This window comes from Polistes dominula, unplaced genomic scaffold (genome assembly GCF_049000335.1).
Source record: "Polistes dominula isolate Pdom_NZ unplaced genomic scaffold, Pdom_raw_medaka contig_23, whole genome shotgun sequence".
Taxonomy (NCBI): Eukaryota; Metazoa; Arthropoda; class Insecta; order Hymenoptera; family Vespidae; genus Polistes; species Polistes dominula.
In genome coordinates, this window is record NW_028300963.1 from 1491667 (window position 1) to 1516641 (window position 24975).

Consider the following 24975-nt stretch of genomic DNA (forward strand, 5'->3'; position numbering starts at 1 on the left):
ATATTATTATTATGATGATGATTATTATTATTATTATTATTATTGTCATTCCTAAAAAAAAAAAAATACCATATTAAAGAAAAAAAGAAAATTTTATTCATTATACCTATGAAACTACTTATACAAATATTCACGTAAGTATTTTTAACAATATTATAAATATTTAATATAAAACAAATTCTCTCAATTTAATTTAATATTGCAACAGCGTTAGAGTTTTAACCCTTTGCACTCGAAATTACATTTTTCAATTCACATATTAGCAACAACTTACAAAGCAATTGCAATAGAAAAAACATAGTTGATACGTTGAAGATTGAATTGCATTTGTTACAATTTTTAGATTTTTCTTTTATTATCTCCGTAACGGAGCCCTCGAGTGCAAAAGGGTTAATATTAATTGAGTATTACGTTTATTTATTCTTTAGCTTTTTTCTTTATTAAATCGTAAAAATGTCGAGAATAAATTTGACACTGTGGTCTGTCTCTTAACGGTGTTAAACCTTGTTTACACATTAGTAAACTTTCCCCTGATTTTTCTTCTTCCTTTTTCGCAGAAAGTAATAATCTATCATTTGTACCGTATGCTCTTTCCTTTTTCTTAGATTCTCTGTATATTGAAAACATTTTAATAACAAGTTATTGCATCGTAATGTTCACCTAAATTCTTATTTTGATGGAATAATTAGATTATTAATATATATATATATCAATGAATTTAAGTTGTTTATACGTACAAATTTAAATCAGCCATCACCTTCAGTAGTTCACTTTTTTTCGACAAGCTTTCATTTTCACTCACCGACAAGGATGTCTTATCAGTAAGTTTCTTCTTACGCCAACTTAAATAAGGAGTAAAAACAACTTCTTCTTCTTCTTCTTCTTCTTTATTGTTAGAGTTATTAGAATCATTCTTCGTATCAATTTCTTCTAATTTTCTAGTAAAAGTCAAAATAATCTGTATTAATATATACGATTGGTAAAAGTAATATCACTGTGATTAAATTTAAATACGTACAAAGTTGCAGTAGCCTCGCTGCATTGATCTTTATCATAATGATATCCATATTCTTGAAATACGGTTTCTAAATTATCTACATCTGTTTTCATCGTGTTATATACATCTCGTGCTTCTTGAAGAAAAGTATCCACCTCATCATTTGTTGGATCTTCCTCAGATATATTAAGATCTTTCATCATTTTATTTATATCATCCTTATATAATTAATTATTAAACGTTCATTCATTTAAGAATAAAACAAAAATTACTTATAAATATATTACCTTATATTGTATGTATCTTATATTATACTTGCATATAAATTGACAATTATTTGTATAATAAATTTGCATACTTATTAAAAATTAATATTTCGATTATAACACATATGAAAATATGCAATCATTTTTACTTGCGTTTTCTGTAAAGATTTCATCAATTCTTCTACATAATGCTCCGTTTTTTCCGTAACATTTTCATGGCCACCAACAAAAGCACCTGGAAAACGCCACTCTTCTTCTAACTCTCTGATACCTTCATCGAGTTTACGTGCCTTTTCAATAAGTTTGTCAAGAGAAATAGTAGACATCTTATATGTTTTTAATAATGCTAAATTTTTTCTTCCTTCTTAATATGTCAAATGAAATATTTCAGCAGTTATTTCAACCGTTCACTTCTGTAATCCTTTCGATTTGAAATAGTACGAACCGCGACATAAGTGTAACGTAGAGGGAGTTCATGTTCCTTGAATGTTACCGTTACGCCATCTTACGTACGAATCGTAAACTACTTGTATAATATCCATTCTCGTGTAATATTAGGTTTATTTATTGGTTAATATCAAAATAAAATTTATACGATTTTACCGATTGATTTATTATATGTTTTTTTAAATATAAATTAACTATTCTTAGATAAATATATAAATAAATATATATTTAACCTACATGGAATCGAGAGACCAATAGAAAAGCGTATATGATACCCATAGGGATTTTAATCTAGTATTTAACTTTTATTCACAATTGAGTTGTTACCGGCAGTGTCGTTGCAAAATATGAATTTATCCGTTAAAAGTAGTATGTCGAATAAATAAGTACCGGAATAATTTAAACATATTTATTACTAATAATTTTATTAATAATGTTTTATAAATTTATTTTATCTCGTGTTAATTAAATGTAAAAAAACTCATTAGTGGTAGGTAAAAGAATATGTTATATATAATTTAATTTCAAATGTCATTTATCAAAGTAAAGAAATTTTCATTTGAAGATTTTGAACTATATATAGATGTCTATTTTTTTATATATATACTGTGATATTTGTTCTAAATTAATTAATATGTCCTTATATCGTAAGATAATTATTTGATTTCATTCTTTGCATTTTTTAGATAACGCAACGATTATTTCATATAATTACAATAGCTACATAAAATATCCTTATCATGGATAATTATTGTTCTCCCCAATATGTAGATTTTACATCTAATTTAGAAGAGTTATCAGACGATTATTTTAACAAAGATCATGGAAGTGATAAATCTGAAGAATGCGCAAAAATACCAGAAATCAAAATAACGTTATGTGATGAAAAAGAATATTTATCAAAAAAAATTGTTGAAGAAACTAAGGAATCTATAATTACCGAAGAAATTACTGATGAAATAGCTAATGAAGTTGCTGAAAAAACTGCTCAGGAATTTACTGAAGAAATTATTAAAGAAACTACTCAAGAAACTACTAAAGAATCCATGCAATTGGAATGTACACCAAATGTTGTTACTAGTTTAGAAACTGAATTAGATATTATCAAGAATACACCGATAAAATTAATATATAATTCTTGTTCTTCGACTCAGGGTAGTAGTAAATCTAAACTTGTTCAAAAAGTAACATACAATGATGTCATGCAAGAAGCTATAGAAGTCTTACAAAATTTAGTAATAACACCATCAAATGTATTCAAAAAGCCAATGTCGACAAAAAATGAACCATCAAAATGTTTAATATCTCAAGATGATAATAATCAAATCGACTGCACATCCAACAAACTATCTGATGAAAAAATACAAATGTTATCTACTTCTGAACGCGAAATTTATGCAACACCACAAAAAGATATGTTTGATAGTGATATATCGCCAATAAATATATTGACACAAGCTGAGCATGAACAAAAATTAGATTTGAACAATTCAACACAATTATTAAATGTCGATACGCCTAGTGAAATAAATCAATCTAAATTATCGATGGAAAGCAGCAACAGTAAGAAACAGTCGAAAAAATTAAGTTTTCAATGTAGAAGACAGAGCCTTAAAATTCGTAGAAATTCAAATAAATATATCAGTTTAGCAGCAGCTGTTCTTCAGTTTCAGAATAACACTCCGGAACGATTTCGTACCAAAAGCATAAGAAAACAAAAAGAATTGAAGTTGGGCGTATCAAAAGATAATCAATTGAAATTAAAATCTGGTAAAAACGTTTCTTCAGACAATTCATTCCAAATACCTTCAGATAAGAATATTATATCAAAAGAATCTAAAATAGTAACACCGGAATCTAGTTCTGCTAATAAAGTATCTAAGGATAAAAATGTTCCTTCCACGATTGGAAACGCTAAGTCAAGAAGATCTTGTATAGTTACTTCTACAAAACAAGCATCTAGAGATAAAAATGTTCCTTCCACGATTGGAAATACTAAGTCAAGAAGATCTTGTATAGGTACTTCTACAAAACAAGCATCTAACAATAAAAATGTTCCTTCCACGATTGGAAATACTAAGTCAAGAAGATCTTGTATAGTTACTTCTACAAAACAAGCATCTAGCGATAAAAATGTTCCTTCCACGATTGGAAATACTAAATCAAGAAGATCTTGTATAGTTACTTCTACAAAACAAGCATCTAACGATAAAAATGTTCCTTCCACGATTGGAAATACTAAGTCAAGAAGATCTTGTATAGGTACTTCTACAAAACAAGCATTTAATGATAAAAATGTTCCTTCCACGATTGGAAACATTAAGTCAAGAAGATCTTGTTTAACTGCTTCTACAAAAAAGGCATCTCAAGATAAGAATCTTCTTTCCACAAAGGAAGATGCTAATATGAGAAGATCTTGTTCGAATCTTTCTGCCAAAAAAGCATCTCAAAATAAAAATATTGTTTCTACATTTGTAGAGTATAGCAATTCAGAACTTGTTTTTAAAAAGAAAAAGTCCTATTCTTTGATATTCCCATAGATTCCAAGCAAAGAAAAATTACACGCCCTATACCTTTCAGTTTTGAAAATCGTGATAAATTGAAGGAACAGTTTAAATTGAAACAATCACAGCTTGATAAAGACAGTAACAAAACTACTGAAAATCAACAGAATAAACAAGATACGAGCAAGACAAAATTATGTTTGCCAGCATGTTCATCAACTAAGAAAATCACGAACATAAGGGTACAAGAAAAAAAATTATCAATATTAGATGAAAAATCTACGAAACAAAAGAATGAACAATCTGATATTGATGCTACTATGACAAGTGAAATCAATCTAGATCAAACAGGAAATATTAAACCAAAAAGTATGACAATTGGAATGAACTCTTATAAGAGAGGGAAGCAAAGGCACGAATTTGATGAAAAGATTAAACAAAAACTAGCTATGCAAGAGAAACAACGTGAAAAAGAGAAAGCTGCACAATTAGCCAAGGAAAAATTAGAAGTGGCTATGCTTCGTAAACAGACAGTGGTAAAAGCGAAACCTATGCCAGTATTTAAACCGCTCTACCGTATTAAATCTACTAAACCTTTAACTGAACCACAGAGTCCAGATTGGATGTATAAGAATAAAAAAAACTTCATAACATTCTTCGTTAAATAGGAAAAAGTATTAATATATTAAGTATTCCGTTTTATTTGAAATATTCTATGTAAATATGTTAAAGAATATATATGTAAGATAAATAACATCTTAAAGTGTTAATGCAAAGAATTTATAAAGGCTTTACAATATTAATTAAATAAAAGCATATTTTTTTAAATACTTTTTTTGACATATTTATCGTTAAATATTTATAATATAATATGATATTTTCGTAGTTTATTAATTAAATAATCTTCTGTATAAAACTCATTAATAGACGATTACAAATTCTGTTTTCCAATAAAAAAAGAAACAAAGTTTATATTTACTGCGTATTAAAAACCTGGTCATCTGCATAACTTCGTAATTACATATAAATTGTTATACTATATAATACACGAAGTATCAAATATATTATTGAAGTAAACATTAATTCGTTCAATTTTCTTCATACTCTTAATTATGCATAATCTACAAAATAAAATTTTCTAGGTTATATATCTAATAATTAATTACGGAATATTTTTTACTCGAATTTAAAAATCATGCACCGAATAATGAACAAATTTATCATTTATTTCATGCGTATAACATACTTTCTCTCGTCTCGTTAGGAAATTTCGGTCAACTAATAAGGATCGGTGATTGGTCGATTTTTCCCACCAATAGGAAGTTTAATTTCTTTGAAAATCTAATAATCACTATGAGATCACTAGATCACTATAGGTACAGTTTCAAATAAAATTATTATTATTTTAATGATTTCTTTTTTATTACAAAAGTAAACAAAAATATATATGCGTAGAATTTTTATTTTAATTATAAACGAAGGTTAATGATCATTCAAAAAACCATTAGAGCTGATAGGTCAAGGATGATAGAAAGTTAATGTTCATTATATATATCTTTATCTATATTACATTTGTTAGTTCCTTTTGGTTCCTTTTATTACTAGAAGTCAGCTGCTGGTGGGAGTACATCGTAGTCTGAAGTGAGGAGTCGTTGCACCTAGTAGTACGTCCATTTTTAGACCGCAAACGTTTATAACTACCATTTAAAGTGAAACGTATCAAGCAGAAATCTAATGTGAATTGTTTCATAGTACGAACGGACGATATTTAATAGGATATTATTTAAAAAAAATATATATATATTATATTATTAATCGAAGTGTATTATATATACATATGTATAGTGAATGATACGGTTAATGGTTATACTGTAACATTTGAAAAAAAGAAAAAGAAAATGCTCTCGATGAGACATCGGTAGCAATGTAGCTCGTACTATCGAAAAGAGAAATAATTCAAGAATTCATTGTACAGATTTATATTTCGATTAACTAAGATTAATAATATACCCGTTGTTCCATGACTTCCCTACTCAATAATACGTAAGTAAAAAAGATTTCATTATTATTCAGTTTTTTCTTTTAGTAATTCTAGATACTGTCATGAATAAATGTTATATTAATTATAGAAATGAATATACTTGTGTCAGTGTTTCTGTCATATACATATGTAGAACTGATCAGTATATAGTAATAAGTCTTGTATAGAAAACATATGTTATTTATTGTTCATATTAAGTAATGATTTTATTTTAACAATATTGAATGGTTTTAGGTTAGCAAAAGATGACAGTATTAGAAACAGAAGAAGATACAGATAAACGGTCTGTGCCACCTAGAAAAAAATTTTGCTTATCACTTTCCAATCGAGAACGTACATTTTCTAATAGCATTCCTCAGCCCCCTCATACTTCTTCCAGAGGGGGCCTCTTTGACAGATCTGACTTCTTATATAGTAAGTATATAAATTTAGTTTTTCATTTACATTCATATATTTATATTATTATTTTCTACAATAGTATTGAAAATGTTATTTGTGTCACTAAGGTACAGGCAAAATGATGAATGGTTATCGCAATCAATTGAGTAATCAGGATGGAAGTTATGATATATCAGGATTAGGAACAGAAGGATTAAAAATAGCTACTTTATGTAATCTAGGAAATACGTGCTTCTTGAACAGCGTTATATATACCTTAAGATTTGCACCATCGTTCTTACATAATTTGCATCATCTCGCTACCGATCTATCTAATTTAAATGACAAGCAACTACAAACTAAAGTAAATTATTGTTCTTTTTTTTTCTGAAAAATCAATGCATTAATATTACATTAATATTAACGAGTATATAATCATTTTATTACGACAGATCAAATCTTCATCATTGGGTAGAACCGGTGTATCATTAACGGCAAGTGGAAGCCGTAGTTGGAGCAGTAAAGATCTATTGGCCCTGGCTGGTCCAACCGGCGAATTAAATAAACCTCGAATACAAATAGCTACTGAAAAGTTACATAGTTTGTTTATGGCACTACGAGTATCAGAGGCAAGAGAAAATTGTGAACCATACCAACCAGATGCATTTTTACAAGCCCTTAGGTATGCTGTCATATACAAATTTATATATTTGAATATAAGGTGGTATTAACTTTAATTTTTACAGGGAAGTAAATCCTATATTCGAAGGAAATCAACAACAGGATGCTCACGAACTTTTAGTTTGCTTACTCGATAATATTAGAGAAACTTTTCAACTTTTAGTTAGACACAGAGAAAGTCAATTTGGTCAAAACAACGCAAGTTTCTCGGAAATTTCTGCTGAACAGCAAACAGACGTTCAATCGGAAGATAGCAATTCAAGTAAACGCAGTGTTAGAAAATCACGAAAGAAGAAGAAGATTACATCTCGAGGAAGTTCTATATGTTTAATTCCATCTAATACAAATGGCGTTTCTTCGTCTAGGCCATATGAAAATGGTCATGTTGAATTTTCCGAAAGTAATGGAGATATAGGAAATCATAGACCAGAAAGTAAGAAGTGTTTTATCTCCGAAGACTTCGAAGGTATCAGTTTGCTGAGAACAACGTGTTTAGAATGCGAACATGTTACTGAACGAAAGGAAACATTCTGTGACATATGTGTCCCCATTGATGTTAATAGATCAAATGAAAAAGGTATCCTCAATTAAATTTACTTACTTTACTTTAATTGTTATTTCAAACAATATTCTTAAATAATATTTATTATTTTAGATGATGAAGGACGCACTGTAGACAGTAGCGAAGTGTATAGGCGTGCTGTAGTAACCAGTGAATTTTTGGTTGGTAGGGATAAGTATTGGTGTGCACGTTGTTTGAGATATAATGAAGCACGACGAGCAGTTTGTTTCCCTTGTTTACCTCGACTTTTAATCTTGCAATTGAAAAGATTTTCCACTAAAGCTGGGTGAGTTGATACAATGTTATACATTCATAGAAGATATGACATGCATTTAATATAAATCATAAAAATAAACAACCAATTAATTGGGATTATAAAATTATAGATCTATGGAGAAAATTAATAATCATATGCCTACACCATTAACGTTACAATGCTTTTGCGAAGAGTGCTACAACAAGCATGTCCATGGAAATGTTTCAGCGAAGGATCAAATGCACGAGTATAAATTATATTCTGTTATTATGCACCAAGGTGCAACTATGACAGCTGGTCATTATGTTGCTTATACCCGCTTACCTGATGAGTCTGCATTAGCGGAATACTTTAATTGTGATAGGGACAGTAAACGTCAAACAACTGGTCAAAGTAGTAGTAGCACAAATACAAATTCCTCTTCTTCCGATAAAACGTCGGGTATTTTTAAATACTTCAAGAAACCAAGTGTTAGTGAGAACAAGGAACAATTAGTCAAAGTTGGCTGTCGTAGTATGGATTGTTGCGGTTTTAAAAATTCTAAGTATACTAAATTATCTGAACAAGGGGTTTGGCTAGAGTGCGATGACGAAGCTGTACATGTAATTCCGTTGAGACAATTAGAAGATAAATTGGCACCAAATCCACGAAATTCTGCGACCCCTTATCTTTTATTCTATGTGAGATCCCCAAGGTAAGCCTTATTCTTTTAAACAATGTCGGATGTCTATATTTAAAATTTAAAATCTCGAAGATTAATCGTGCAAAAGGCCTCACTCTTTTCCTCGCCAATATAAAACAAAATATATATATGGAAAAAAAAAAAATAAAAAAATAAAAAAAAAATCGCGCTATGATGTTGAACACACATTCCAGATATATATATATATATTTATCCTATACAAATTGTGTATCGGGTTTAGATGAATGTGAATATAATTTTCGTAGAGAATAAATTATATATTACAATTGTCCTGTAAATCGATCTTTCGAAAAATATTACATTAAATTATTATTTCAACATGTTAATCATGATAATTATATTAGTTACAGTATATATAATTGAATCAATAGATAAGAAAGAACATAAATTTTTATTTATGTAACAATCGTCCTTCGTCCTTTTTTCCAATTCCAAAAAATAGATCAATCTCAACGAAGAAACCATATTCGTATTTTCCCGCGGTAAGTAATTTCGCATTGCGAGCCGCGAAATTTGAAAAAAGCGTTAATCGATTGGCTTATTTTTTCATAGAAATATATCAGTGTTGTTATTGGTCGAACGAGAGAAAATAAATGCATACAGACTTGGATAGTGGCGACATCTTCGCTGTATAGTGGCTGATTCTCAACATATGTTGGAATTAATGTAAATTCATAGATCGTAGGGAAAGGGCAAGGACGGCGGAATGGTAAAAGAAGTAGGGAGAAACGTACGACGAGGAGAGGAGAAGAAAAGAGGGAGATAAATTGGTATGCGTTGAAAAGAAAGAAAGAAAGATAGAGATAGAGTGACAGAACGAGTAATAAGGTAAGAAGTAGCGGGAATGCGCATGCGCATGCGCATAAACACCTAGTCTCGAACCGCGACGACCTTTCGCGAGTATAGTCTTACGAAGGATCGAAAGGACTACACCCTGTGTTAAAAGAACGGTGAATTAATCAAATTCTGATAGATAGATAGATAGATATTTAGTTTTAATCGTTTAGATTAATTGAATAAATAACGAATTTTCAAGTCGTCAAGATGAGTCTCTTGTTGGAAGATGAAGAAATCGACGAGTAAGTTAATTTTATTTTTTTTCTCTTTCTCTCTCTTTCTCTTTCTCTCTCCCCCTCTCCCTCTTTCTTTCATTTATAAATCTTCCATTTTTTTGTATAATTAAAAATTAAACTTTGTTTTTTTTTTTTACAGAAAAATCTTACCTCGTTTTATTTCATTTTATTTATAATTTTTAATTTATAATTTTTTGTATCTTAGCACAGTTTGCATTCGTCAAGGGATTGTTGCGTGTGATAAGGGTTGGGTCACGACGTTTTACACCCTCTCATTCTCTCTCTCTCTCTCTCTTTCTTTCTCATTCTTCTTTTTATTCATCTTTTTCTTTTTCATCTACCTTTTTTTTCGTATCACCTTTTTTCTGTTTCACATTGTCTTATCTCAAGGACCTTTTGTTCATTTCATTCGAAATACACAAGCCCTTTACCGATCGATTTTTTTTCCTTACTTTTCTTTCTACAATACGCGGTTTTATTTTATTTGTATTTTTCTAATGTCGTAGTAAAAAAAGATACGAAAACTATCACCTTATCATTATTTAGATATTTTTGTTATATATATATATATATATATATATATATATATATATATATATATATATAATTTAATAGAAAAAACAACATGCGCGATTTTTATAAAATATTATATCACGATTACTTTTTTTTTGAAACGAACTTGACGTTTCTCTCTTTTTCTTCTTTTTTTTTTATATTATAAATAAAAATGATATTAAGAATAATATTTTATATTCAGGTATCATCGAATATCACGAAAAGTACTATTAATATTTAAGTATTTATATATAAGTATTTAAATATATATATATATATAAATACTTATATAAACTTAATATTAATAATACTTATAAAAATGTATAAGTATTTAAATATAAAGAAAAGTAATATTATAAAATTTGATGATATGTTTTACGTGAAAATCGATTTCACAAAGAAAGGTCCCCAATGTAATTATAGACACGATTAAATGAAACAAATCGAAAACCCATTTTAAGCACGCGATCTTACGACCTAAACCCTAATCTCCATACTATTTCTATACTAAAACTATTTTTATTTTTTATTTTTTAATTCTCAAGGTTAACTATTTAATAAACGAAATTACAATAAGCGTTAGATGATACTATTTTAAAAAATATGAAAGAAGAAGAAGAAAGATAAGAGTTCATAAATACAAGTTCGAATGATTTGGTTGCTCTAATTCTAGGTCTAGTTTTAACTCCACATTTACTTCTATCTTTCTTTTTATCTCTTTCTAACACTTGTTGAGTTTCTTTGATGTTAGTTCTCGTCAGTAAAATCACGTTTAGTATATTTCTCTTCGTAAACGAAGTCCCAAGCTGTTCTCGTGATCTTTTCAAAAATATCAAATCTAACTTTTATTTATAATACGTTTTGTATATTTATTATTTTGCAATAAAATTGAATAATTGTAAAGTAGACTAGACTTCCTTGTAAATGAATTTACAAATTTTGTATCATAAACAAATATGAATTATTTCAAATGGATAGTAAGGGGCGGATACGAATACTCCCATAAATCGTAATTGTATTTATGTATATGATGTATGTATTAAAGTATATATGTATGTATATACAGGGATACATTGTAATATAAATAATATTATAAAATATATTATTAAATATATATTATAATATTAATTTTTTAAAATGTATTACACATTTTATGTGTAATAAATATTTGTTTAATTCAAACTAGTGATATAAAAAAAAAAAAGCAAAGGATGATTCAGTTAAGTGAACGTGAATTCAACATTTTTGATTTTAATTTTTCATACAGAATCATTTACTATTTGCTTGTAACATCATTTGCAGAGACACCTTGTTTATGTAGATATGTATATCGTGGCGTATTTAAAAAGTAAACTTATCATTTTCGTTTTCAATAAAGAATTGGCACATGGCAACGTCAGATAAATATTTCGAGTAGCTATCGATTTCCATTCATGAGAAACATATAGTACGGTGAACTTGAAATCGATCGGAAATAATTTCTTCTACTATCTATTCTAATCCTTTAACATTTAAATAAAAAATTTTAAATATTATTATGATATAATCATAAATTTCTATGTATGATTTTTATTAATGTATAAATATAATATAATGTTTTATATTTTATTGATATATTATATATATAATATATTATATTATGTTTTTATTAATTTAAATATAATATGATTTTATTAATTTATTTAGAAATATTATATATTACATTAATTTATTATTTATTATATAATAAATATATAATTTAATATAATTTTATATTAAATTATAATAAAATATTTTATTATAATATATTATTTAATTATAATAAATATTATTAATTTATAATAATTTAATATATATATATATATATATATATATAATATAAATTTAATATAATAAATAAATAAAAAAAATAAATAATATACATTTATTTATATATTATATTATTTAATTATAATAAAATATATGTATTAAATTATATATAATATATAATTTTATTAAATTATTTGTAGATAGTGTGCACGTGTTCAATCTTGTTGGAAATGATATCATTTTAAGGATAATGCATTGTAATACTAAAATCACATTTATTTAATGATTAAACGTAACGTTATAATGCATAATAATAATAATAGAGGTTTAATTAAATACGTGTCATTTTCAATAATGCGGAATTAATGGAAAATACGAATAACGTTCTGTATTCGTTATAGTTTGTTGAATAAAAACGTAAAATCGATGTGTTTCTATTAATACGAGTATTATAGACTTCTATGTATACTATGTGTAGTATTCATATCGAATATTACATGTAGTATGTAATTTACATATGTATGTATGTAGATAAGTGCACACATATGTTTTTCCGTTATACAAATTTTTCTTTGCTTTCTTTATTTAAATGTGTTATCAGTTATATTTAAAAATATATTAATTTCAACTACTTATACAATTCAAAATCTCATTTCATTTTGTATAATTCAAACATTGTCTTATTATGAAAATGAACAAAATGATATCAGTAGTGAGATTTTTTTTTTTTTTTTTTTTTATTAGAGTTTACTCGAATTACATATTGTCTTTCGATTAAAAACAGGAACGGAAAAAATTTTGGAATCGTTTACTTGTGTTAATGGTGTGTGAAACGATTAAGTAATGTATATCAAGGCTACTAGCAAATGGTAGATTTTTAAACGTGACACATTTTAAAACATGGAACATACATTCACAAACACATAGATATGAGAATATGTAGGTAATACTTAAATACAAGATAATACTTTCATTCGAATCGAGGTTGTTCACTTTCAGTCTTAAAATCGTACGTATGTTAGAGTTTTAAAAATGATGATGTTAAATATGTAAATAAATTTTAATTTAAATAATATTATTATATTATGAATTAATAAAAAAAAATAAATTATATTCTAAATATAATTAAATTTAAATAATTTTCTATAAATCTAAATTATATTATAAATTAATTAAACAAAAATAAATTATAATGTAAATATAATTAAATTTAAATAATTTTATGTAAATATATATATATATATATGTTATTTTCTATATTTTATATATTTTTTATATATTTTGTTTCTTTTTTTTTTTTTTTTTCAACGAGACCAAGTTAGATTCGTTCATTTATGGTGTATATATATTTCTTATCTGAATCATTTTTAAAGGGGAAAATGTAAAATATCTGTTTCGCTTATTTTCTCAAGTATACCTTCGGGAGCAATGTTGTCTCATAAATAAAAGGAAAAAATGTGCCTGCTAAAGAAATAGAGCGAAAAAGAGAAAAGATGAAGTTTCTCATACATAAAACAAAAAACATCCCTCGAGTTAATCTATATATCTTTCTACTACAATCCCCGTTGGTTGCCATCTTTGATAAATCATTTTCTTTTAGAGTTATTGCTTTTGCGTGAACAACATTCATATCGTTCGGATATTAAGCACGTATTATCAAGAAATAGCATCATAAAGAAAATTTACTGTAATTTCTATTTTTTTTTTTTTTTTTTTTAGATAAAACTACATTTATAAAAATGTTTCAACATAAAAATGACATTCAGTTCAAGGTTTTTATTTGACAATGTATCAAATTATAATTATATTCAATTGAAAGTATATTAACCCGTTTTCGGACGTATTCAATTTGGATATGGGTGTTATAGTGGTCAGAAATTATATATATATATATATATATATATATATTTTATAATATATTTATTATATAAATATTATATATATTATATACATTATAATATTGAATTATATTTAATTTATTATATATAGTATAATTAAATATAATTATATATAAATAATAATAATAAATAAAATAATATTAATGTATTACTATATATATATAGATAGATAATATTTACTGCGTCCCCGAAGGGTTACACTCCTTTAACAACTATCTCCTTAACCTAACTTAACACTACCCTCTCCCTTACTTCCTCTTCCTCCCTTCCCCCTTCACCCGTTCCAAACCTCCACTTCTTCCTCTCTTCTTCCCCTCCTTGCCTCTCCTTCTTCTCTCTCATACTCCCAATCCTCTTCATCCACTCCTCCCCCATTCCACTCTCATCCAAAATTTCCTTGATCCTCTCTTCCTCCTCCCCAACCACTCTACTGCAGCCCTCCAACACATGCTCCCATGTCTCCCTCTCCCAACCACACACCCTGCATTTTTTCTTCTCCTCCTCTTCCCAGTATCTCCTTTCCCTCATCTCATTCCCCAATCTAAATCTCGCCACTCTTCTTTTTCTCTCTTCACTCAACTTTCCTACCCAATATCCTGGCAAACCCTCCGCTACCACCGTCTTGTACCACATGTTGTATTTGGACTCCATTTATATATATAATTTATATATTTAATAAATTTAATATTATAATATATTAAATAAATTATATAATTTAAATGAAAATTATAATATTTTAATAAATAATAAATATTAATAATAAATTATATTTAATTTATTATATATAATTAATATATATAATATAAATTTATTGTATATAGTATAATTAAATATAATTATATATAAATAATAATAATAATAAATAAAATAATATTAATGTATTACTATATATATATATATTATAAATTTATTATATATTATATATAATATAATATTAAGATTAGCACGGTTTCTTGTGTGGTGACTGAGATTGGACACGCGTCCGAAAATGGTTAATAAGTATATGATGTTAAAGCAAATTAATATACGTTTAAATAATCTTAAATATAAGTAGAATGCATTAGAAAATTAAAATAATTGTTAATTAATCAAAAGAAACGTGTATTATTGTTTAAAAACACCGAGTATATGATCAAAGTACCGTCTTCTTCGAAATGCACCTTCAGACTGACACGTTGTCATCTATCAAAATTCTTTAATTACATGTTGTTTATATGACATTTCAAATGTTACGCATATACATAATGAAAATAATTCACTTAATTAATAGAATTTAACATTATAACGTTCTAATTTTTGATTTTTTTGTTGTTGTTGCATTCTAATGTAATTATTTTTAAAAAAGAAAAGAAAAGAAAAAAAAGGATACGTTATTTCATATCTAATCGTAAAGAAACTAGATTTGAAATAAAAATCAAATAACAGATAATGTTATTCTCAAGAATACGGTAAGGATTACTGTGTTTTACACGATAGTAGTAGATACTGTTCCTGGAAATACTGTAAAAAAGAAAATATGTTTTTTATTGTTAAATGTTAGATAAGTTCAATGTTATTATGAAATTTATACATGTGTAAGATGAGATAAAGAACTAAACTAAATTGAATTGCATTCGAAAAAGCATAATATAAAACATAACATAAACTGTGTGTGTGTGTGTGTGTATATAAATTTTCGGGTATATGTATTAAATTCAAATTTCTCCAGGACAAAGCAATATTACACATACGATGTTTTTCTTGAACTGCGTGTTATTTTAAAACCGTTAAAAAAGCAGACTTGAACAAATATTTGTTTGTCGATGTAAAATGGTACTCAACGATTATTGAGTAAAAAAAAAAAGGAACTATTTTTTTTGTTATTATCTCGTTTCATTCTCGGAATTTGAATGACTTAATCCCAGCAGAAGGCACATTTATGTTTCTGTATACATATATACAATATTAATCATATATTATATACATATATATATATGTGTGTATGTGTAGAATAGCTGCTGGCAGCAAATTAACAGCATCGGAAGAGTATCATATGTGCCAACAGTTTAGTTAGTGGTGGGACAAACTAAAGAGAGAGAGAGAGAGAGAAAAGTATAAGAGTTCATTTCTAAGCGTAGAAGAATTTATTCCAAGTTTGTCAACGAACGTATCAAGAACTCTGCTTTATTTTAACATTAATTAACAGATAAGAAAATTTAATAACATTCAGAAGATGCCTATTTGTAAGTGTGAGAATGTTTCTAAGGAAGAGAAAGATAATGGTCACAACTGTCAAATCAAGTCATCTGTTGATGATGCAGAGGGTTATGAATTTGATCATTTCCTGACCGACAGTACTGTTAGGTAGGCTTTTTTTATTTTATTATTTTTCTTTTCGTAAACATATATATAATAATTAAAAACATAAATAATTATACTTATATATATATATTAACATATTATATTATATTTAATTATTATTATATATTAATTATTATTTTTATTTATTCGCATAACATATTTACATATTTATTTACATTACAATATATAATTATACTATACTATTATGTTATAATTAAAAACATAATAATTAAAAACATAATAATTATTAAACATAAATAATTATTTACGTACAATACTTTAATATTTAATTAATAATTTATTATAATTTTTTTTTTTTTTAATTTTATATACGAATTATATACGAATTAAATATACGCGTGTAAAATTAATAATTAATTATAGAGCGAATATGTTAATAGGAAAATAAGTTTTTTTTTTTTTTTTGAATATGTAAATGCTTCATTTTTTTTCTTTTTTTTTTTTTTTAATAATCTCACAAACAAAAGATTTATGCATAAACGCATTATTATTTTTATAGTTTTATCATAATGTCAACTTCATTGTTATCTTGCTGATGTGAGTAATTTTTTCTGACGATTATATACATACATACATACACACACATATATATGTATAGATATATATTTTTTGCAATGTAAACGTTAACATCGATAAAGTTTCTTTTGAAATAGCATCGATCGTTTTTCAATGTCGTCGTTTAAAAAAAACACAAAGAGAACTCGCTTTCGAATAATTAAAGAAGTCTTCAAACTTTTCTATTTGTGTAACCCCGACAAAGTCGAGAAAGCTCGTTAAATCTGCATTTCGTGATCGATATTTCCCTTTACATGAAAGAAACAAAATGATTAATCGTACGAATCTCATTTTTTTTTTTTTTTTCAATTGATATTTAAATCCTACAACTTTTGTCCTTAAGATTGAACAACACTCAAATTGATTTAAACAAAATCATCAATTTTTATATACAAAATTGAATGGAATATTCAATTGCAATTGAATTTCAATATTCTAAACGAAACATCATCGATGCACATAACTAAAAAACAGCTAAACTAATACAATAGTATGTTTAACACTTTAATGGCCACTCACACAACATGTGTGTGATAACCGAAACAACCATTATTGGCCGTTATTTATTTACAACTTTTTATATATTTAAAATGATATAAAATTAAATTTTTTGTTGTGGTGGTTTTTTGTATGTTAATTTTGTCGTGAATTTAATGAAGTTTTTTTCAATTAATTTTTTCACACAAAAAAAAGAATATTACCGACCCCTAGCAACATTATTCGTAAACGTGCGGCCATTAAAATGTTAACTTAGTTTATCAAAGACAGTTTTTGACGTTTCGTAGACGTTTCAAAGTTTACAATGGCACACATAAAATAATAAATTATATATTAATTACATCGACACTTTCAAATAAATACCATTTCATCATGTTCATTTAACTCGATAGTTATTATAACCAGTTACTTACATTAAATTGTTGGCACTATTTGCCAATGTTGACACACTCATGCATACTTTAGCAATGAAAATAGTATCAATGAGTACACACACACACGTTTAAACGTTAAAAATTAAGTTACAAGAATTATTAGTATAATATTTTATTCGATTTTTAAAGAAATACATTGTTGTCTACAATGTAGACATTTCTTACGAAACGACAGAATATTTTTGATGGGTCATTGAATATTTGTGTCATCAATTTCAAACAAAATATGTTCAAATATTATCATTGTTCTATAGTATTATTAATATCAAAAAAAAAAAAAAGAGAGAGAGAGAGAGAGAGAGAGAGAGAAAAAGAAAACTCAAACGCTCATCGTTCAATTTTGTTAATAAGAAAAAATTATCTTCTAAATTTTCAGATACAGTGATGGTACTGTACGATTGAAAAATCCCAACATCGAATTAATGGATCAAGATATATTATATCATCTAGCACTTGGCAGTGGTTCTCACGATCTTGTGGAAATGTTTGGCGATGTTAAGGTAACACAAATTTCTACGTAACATCACACACACACATACACACACACACACACACACACATATATATATATATATATATACACATAACATTTGTTTTCTCGTATTAACTTACTAAGGTTTCTTTGCTGTGTATTATACAATTAGGGATTATTTATACGAGACTGGATTGAACAATTTAAAGACTACGTTAATTGAATTGGTTTTATGTTAGATTCAAAAAAAATTTTCAACACACACACACACACACATATATATATACGAGTATTCGTGTTCTTTTATTGAATATGAATGTTGTTTAATTTGATTTTTGTAATAAATACGATTAATTGTATATCATATTTAATATAATTTTATTGAATTTATTCATAAACACATGATTTACTTATCGATTATCACAGTAAAATTGTTTCTTTCATCGTCGTGATTGCGAAATTGATCTCACATGTTCTAAATTGTATCAAGAAGGAGAATAGTGATAATCGTTATTTACTTACTCATGTTATTATCGCTTAACAGTAATTATGATATTGAGTAATTTTGATAATCATAAATTCATTGATAGAAACCAAGTATAGTGCGTCAATTGATTTTGACTATTAATAAATAATAATGTACACATGAAACGATTTATACATTTTATTAGACAATTTTTCATTCGTAAATATATTCGACTTGTTGTTCATCAATAACGGGAAATCCAAATTTTTTATTGATAAAACTGATAATTCTTTACGTTAGATTTGTTTCAATTAACACTAGATATATAAACCACCATTTTCAGTATATCTATTTCTACCATACTAGTCAAAATGATTGGTGTATCAAAAAAAAAAAAAAAAAAAAAAGATACTTTTTGAGACTTTCAGTCTTTATTTATTCTTAAAAAATAACAAACAAACAAAATGTGTGACAATAATAATTTTAATAGATAAATGAATTTTATAGACATTTTTACATAACAAAGTGCTTAATTATTTGCAGAACTCTGATACTGAACTGGTCTGGTATATCTAATGTTAAAAAAAAAATAGAGAAAAAAAATAGAGAGAGAGAGAGAGGGATAGAGAGATAGAGAAAAAAATAAAAATAAAAATAGAAAAGGAAAAGAATCTCTTGCTCTTTAATGAGCTCGAATGGAAAATCGAACGATGCATTTTATTTACTAGGTCACAGAAAATATATGAGGATATCGTTGGTCAGTAATTATCCCTGGTGTTATAGTATATATATATATATATATATATTTTTTTTTTTTTTATTTCAATTGATTGTTTTACGAAGTGATTTGCAAATAAATTTTCGCGACTTTCCTATCTATACATTTCTATAAATCATTGTACTTATAAATGTAATTGTTTTGATTTTTTTTCTATAAAAAGATCAACGAACCATACGAAAAAAAATTCATTGACTTTGTACGACGTTCGATTTTATCAATCGATTTAATTATTATTTAATACTTAATACTACCTATCAATGAAATTCAATATTGAAAAATGTTTTATTATCTCTTTTCTATGACCAACCGATCGATGATGGACGTTGATTGAGTTATGCGAATATAATAAAGTTATTCATATAATTCAATTGAAATTGTCATCGAAAAAGCTGTGAGTTATAAAGCTAACTGAATAATAATTATTAATGTCATGATGGACATTAAATTTCCTTGAACAGTGAAACATTGTTTATTGTTCTTCATATTCGTATAGTTTTCTCTTTTTATCTACCTGTATACACCTGTTTCAATCTCTGTCACTTTCTTTTGTCTCTCTCTCTCTCTCTCTCTCTCTCTCTCTGTTTCATCTCTATACAATTTTCTATTATGACATAGAAAATGATAAAACACGCTACATTAACCCGAAAACGGAATTTTATCTTTTCTATTCTCTTTCTCTCCGTTTGATTTTGTTTGCAGTTCGTTTGCATGGGTGGTACACCGAAACGTATGGAACAGTTTGCGAATTACATTATGAAGGAAATAGGTCACAAGATTCCAGCTGGAACTACCCTTCTCGACATCAGCCAGTATTCTTATCGTTATTCCATGTACAAAGTCGGACCTGTGCTTTCAATCAGCGTAAGTACAATACACAGGATGTGTTTTCTTCGAACCAACTGCAAAAATATCATCCATCTTATTATTATTTAATTCTACCATTCTCAATCAATAAAAATGATGGTTTCAAAGTTATCCTATGATTATTCGAACATTTATCATTTCGCAGCATGGAATGGGTATTCCTTCAGTGGGAATTCTTCTTCACGAAATTATCAAGCTGATGTATCATGCAAAGGTCAAGGATCCAATTTTCTTTAGGATTGGTACTTGTGGTGGCATCGGATTGGAAGGTGGCACCGTTGTTATTTCTGAAGAAGCTGTTGATGGAATGTTGAATCCTCATTTAGAACTGGTATGTTTTATTTTACATATATATATATATATATTTATAATTATAGTAAATAAAGCAGAGTTAATGTTTATTTAATGGTTATTTTTAGCCTGTCTTAGGAAAAATAGTTACAAGACCGACGAAGTTTGATCGATTACTAGTTCGAGAATTAAAAGGATTGGCACATCGTGACGATCCTTACGATACCGTAGTCGGCAAGACCATGTGCACTTATGATTTCTACGAAGGTCAAGCTAGATTGGATGGAGCGTTTTGCGATTTCACGGAGAATGAAAAGATGGATTATTTAACTAAAATACAAAAAGCTGGTGTTGTTAATATTGAAATGGAAAGTACACCATTCGCTGCACTTACTTATCACGCTGGTATTAAATCTGCCGTTGTTTGCGTGACTTTGTTAGATCGACTCAAAGGAGACCAGGTAATTTTTTATTATTTCATTTGATATCATTTTCCAAAATAAAACTGAACAATAATTGCTTATACGTTAGAAAACTTTCCGAATGTATTCCTTGTAAACATTTGTCTTTTAGGTAATGGCACCTAAGGAAGTTTTGGACGAATGGCAAATAAGACCGCAAAAATTGGTCGCCCGATACATAACAAAATATCTCCAACGCAAAGGAAGACTTTCCTTAGAGGGCCATGGTTCTATGTGCGTGAAGAGTCCTCGTCGATTTAAATTAGTACAACAGGAATCTGAAACTTATGATTAAAGAGATGTTTTGTAGATCAAAAAGGGCTATGAAAGAGAACTGAAAATGGGATAAAGAGAAAAAAAAGAGGAAGGAAGGAAATTGAGAGGAAGAAATAGAAAGGGAAAAAAGCGAAAACTTATCGAGGAATAATTTTAAAATACACATACGTACATGCGTATCATCTGTGTGTAAATATCGTTCTGAAAAAGGAGCCAAAACTTATATAAGATGATATATATATATATATAACAGTTACCCGGTTCTGGATAAAAAAACGCACACAAAAATACACACAGCATTTTGTAAAAACAGGGTTCCTCTCTTTTTGGTTTTGTTTTGCACTTTCATATTTTTTTCATCTTTATTTAAATAATTTTAGTTCCTTTTTTTTTCTTTTTTTTTTTTATTATATCTACATTATATATAATTTAATTATTGAATAATTTTGTTTTTAATGCCAATTGATAGAATACAAGAGAGAAAATAAGGGATAATAAGAGAGTAAGTTAAATTTTATTTTTATTTTATACAAGCACACATTTATTACATTTTTTATTTTTTTTATAATCGAAAAAATACTCGTAACAAGGTTTGTTATTTTTATTTATTTAAATTGATTTTTGTTTTTTTTTTTGTGTTTTTTTTCATTTGTATTTTTCTCCTTCTTTTTCTTTTTTATTCGAAATTATTCTCACCGTTTGAACATAATACTTTTCTCTCTCTCTCTCTCTCTTTCTGAATAAAAAAGAAAAAGATTTAACGTCACGGTTGTTGATACAAATACAAACCTCGATGACGTAGTCGCTTACAAATCATTTAGCATAAATTATGTTCTAATAAGGTGTCACATTCGTTATTTGTAGGATCGAGAAAATGGAATATGGCAATGACTCGATGGAATTTCTTATAAAATTAAATATCGCATTGATTAGCTCAACTAGTACTGTCACAGTACTTGAACAAATTAATATGACGAAAAAAGTGGTGATTTAATTATTATCTATATTACGTACGCGTGACAACGAGTATAATACACACACACAAACACACATACATACATATATAAATATATGCGTATATTAAAAACATAAACATTAAAAAGAAAAAATATATATATATATATACCCATTTACTTCTTTAATTGTATGGAATGAATGAAGGAATGAAAAGAGATGTTGAGAAATAGAGAAAAGAAAACGAAAAACAAGAAGAAGGAAAAAACAAAAGAACAGCGATATTTTTTACCAAAGTCATACCGTTTTTTCCCGGCGGTATAAACCGAGTACAAAATATAACTAGTGGGAATCTAAAATCTACGGCTCTTAAAAAAAAAAAAAAACAAAAAACAAAAAAAAAAGAAGAGAACAGAAAAAACACAATTAATAATAAACGGAAAGAAGAACTACGTACGTTTCTGATGAGTAAACATCTTCGATTAGAAAAAATATCTTTATTTTTTATTTAATAATAATAATAATAATAATAATAATATATGATAACTATTTTAATGATCTTTTCTTTTTGTATACTTTTTTTTTAATTATTACTAAAGACTTTTATTTTTTTTTTTCGGGGGTTTTTTCTTTTTTTTTTTGTTCCTTCATAATTACATGTACCAACGTGAGGGAATTTTTAATTAAATTCTTTATGGTGAAATATTTCATTTAAATACTGTTCACATTCCAATTATTTACAAGACACGTATTTTGAATGTTCTCATTTTGTCTTTTTTTTTTTTTAATAATTTAACGAAAACCATGAAAATAGGTATGTCAAACGGTTTTGAACACAATTGTTCCGGAGTTCAACAACTGATATATAAATATCATATTATTAGAAATTAAGAAATAAAAATCATTGTGAATGTCGATCGACGTTTAATATAACGCAATAATTCCATTTTTAAAATTGTTCCAAAAAAAAAAATATTAAACAAATAAAATATTTTATCTTCTATTATGCATTTTAGATTTAACAATTAAACTAGTGTAATCGAATTGAGATTACAAAAAAAGAAAAAACAAAAAAAAAAAGAAAGAAAAAAAAGAACAAGAAACAGAAAAAAGCAACATAAAATCAGATAAAACCGATAACATTTTTCTGTAGAATTCTTGTAAAAAATAATAACATTTTAAACTTTACAGTGTGTTTTAGCGTTTAGGTAGAGAATATGTAACGTCATAATAACTTTTAATTAATTATATTCAATAAGAGAAATATTTGAACGTCGGTCGTTGTATGCAGGTAAAGTGAAGATGAATTTTTCTATTTTTTTTTTTTTTTTTTACTTTTTTTTCTTCGTGCTTTTGAAAATGTCTGCCTGTACGAATGAAAATGAGAAAATTTTATGAGAAATAGAACACAGTTGAGGATGAGAAGAACTTTGAAGAAAAAAAAAAAAAAAAAGTTCGATCTTGTATCATGTCATATCTAATTCCCGTTGTTATCGTAAGTGATCAAGTATTTAAAAAGAAAAAAAAAAAAAAAAAGAAATCTTCCAACGAAACTTAAATGAACTAATATCTAAATGCGTTTTAACCAAAGTTAATAATTATATACAGATTCGAAAGTCTGACAAATTACTTATAGATTGAATCTGATATCTTCCTCTTTAAAATGCTTTCTTCGGAATAAATGCAAATCGATAATTAAAAAGAATAAAAAAAGACGACTTGACGCATACCTCTAATATAATAACTATGATCGTAATTAGTATGTTGATCGCTTACAGTAGTGCTCCTTAGTTATCCTCTGACGAATTTCTTCTCTTTTGATTGAACATTTGGCTTTGACGATATCGATAACGTGACTTCATAGATATCTCTATAAATCTATACTCTTTACTAAATCTCTACTAAATAAATATTCGTCTAAAGTTAATTTTTGTAAAAAAAAAAAAAAAAAAAAAGAAAAGAAAATAATTGCTTATCTCGACGACCAAATGTTCTTCCTCGAGAAAAAATTACAGAAATCTTTGCGCCTGAGATATCTATTATTAGAAAATGTAGATAAACCAAACACAAATATAGAATAACAGAACGAAAATAACGAAATGTAATAAGTACTTAAAAGTAAGTACGATAAAACCGCATGATTCGCGAGTTATCATTGTATTTGTTATTATGTAGTTAGCAATGTTGTAAATCGTTGTATAAAAATATACCCTTTATTCAAGAGTTTGTTGCATAATACACACATAGTTTTTTTTTTATATATATATATATATATATTTTTTATTACTTCAAACCTTTCAAAATTAAGTGAAATTGTGGTACGTTGTATTTTTTAAAATTTAAGACAAATACAAAGTTTGTTGAGACACAACGAGTCTCATTTCTTCATTTATTTCTTTCTTCATTTTAGACT

At 26.8% G+C, this 24975-nt stretch overlaps 4 protein-coding genes across 10 annotated transcripts; 3 read left to right on the forward strand and 1 right to left on the reverse strand.

Annotated features, from left to right (window-relative positions):
- Positions 1-344: 344 nt before the first annotated feature.
- Positions 345-5523, reverse strand: LOC107065312 (uncharacterized). Of its 4 annotated transcripts, none has more exons than XM_089172676.1 (6): positions 5461-5523; positions 5194-5335; positions 1413-1498; positions 1019-1215; positions 738-938; positions 345-610 (listed from the first exon to the last, which is right to left on the reverse strand). In XM_089172676.1, exons 2-6 carry the CDS (start codon positions 5219-5221, stop codon positions 418-420), a joined length of 705 nt encoding a protein of 234 aa, XP_089028802.1. In that variant the 5' UTR covers positions 5222-5335; positions 5461-5523; the 3' UTR covers positions 345-417. The 4 variants fall into 4 exon arrangements, with proteins under 4 accessions (XP_089028802.1, XP_089028803.1, XP_089028801.1 ...); XM_089172677.1 differs by lacking the exon at positions 5461-5523 and adding an exon at positions 5416-5430; XM_089172675.1 differs by lacking the exon at positions 5461-5523 and having other exon boundaries at positions 5194-5454.
- On the forward strand, positions 2406-5297 carry LOC107065313 (uncharacterized). Its single transcript, XM_089172672.1, is given in 2 exon segments — positions 2406-4212; positions 4215-5297. Coding segments are annotated over 2 exon segments (2430 nt in total). The 5' UTR covers positions 2406-2450; the 3' UTR covers positions 4883-5297.
- A 312-nt stretch (positions 5524-5835) lies between the features above and the next one.
- Positions 5836-9161, forward strand: Usp1 (ubiquitin specific protease 1). Its single transcript, XM_015318907.2, has 7 exons — positions 5836-6257; positions 6490-6669; positions 6762-6997; positions 7086-7315; positions 7380-7891; positions 7970-8162; positions 8263-9161. Exons 2-7 carry the CDS (start codon positions 6501-6503, stop codon positions 8828-8830), a joined length of 1908 nt encoding a protein of 635 aa, XP_015174393.1. The 5' UTR covers positions 5836-6257; positions 6490-6500; the 3' UTR covers positions 8831-9161.
- Positions 9162-9675: 514 nt separating this feature from the next.
- LOC107065311 (uridine phosphorylase 1) lies at positions 9676-24785 on the forward strand. 4 transcript variants are annotated; one of them, XM_015318898.2, is made up of 7 exons: positions 9676-9785; positions 9872-9914; positions 18374-18497; positions 20416-20577; positions 20726-20911; positions 21000-21332; positions 21445-24785. In XM_015318898.2, the coding sequence occupies exons 2-7, from the start codon at positions 9880-9882 to the stop codon at positions 21625-21627; spliced, it is 1023 nt and encodes a 340-aa protein (XP_015174384.1). In that variant the 5' UTR covers positions 9676-9785; positions 9872-9879; the 3' UTR covers positions 21628-24785. The 4 variants fall into 4 exon arrangements, with proteins under 4 accessions (XP_015174384.1, XP_015174383.1, XP_015174382.2 ...); XM_015318896.2 differs by lacking the exons at positions 9676-9785; positions 9872-9914 and adding an exon at positions 16262-16492 and having other exon boundaries at positions 21445-21566; positions 21643-24785; XM_015318897.2 differs by having other exon boundaries at positions 9718-9914.
- The last annotated feature ends 190 nt before the right edge of the window (positions 24786-24975 follow it).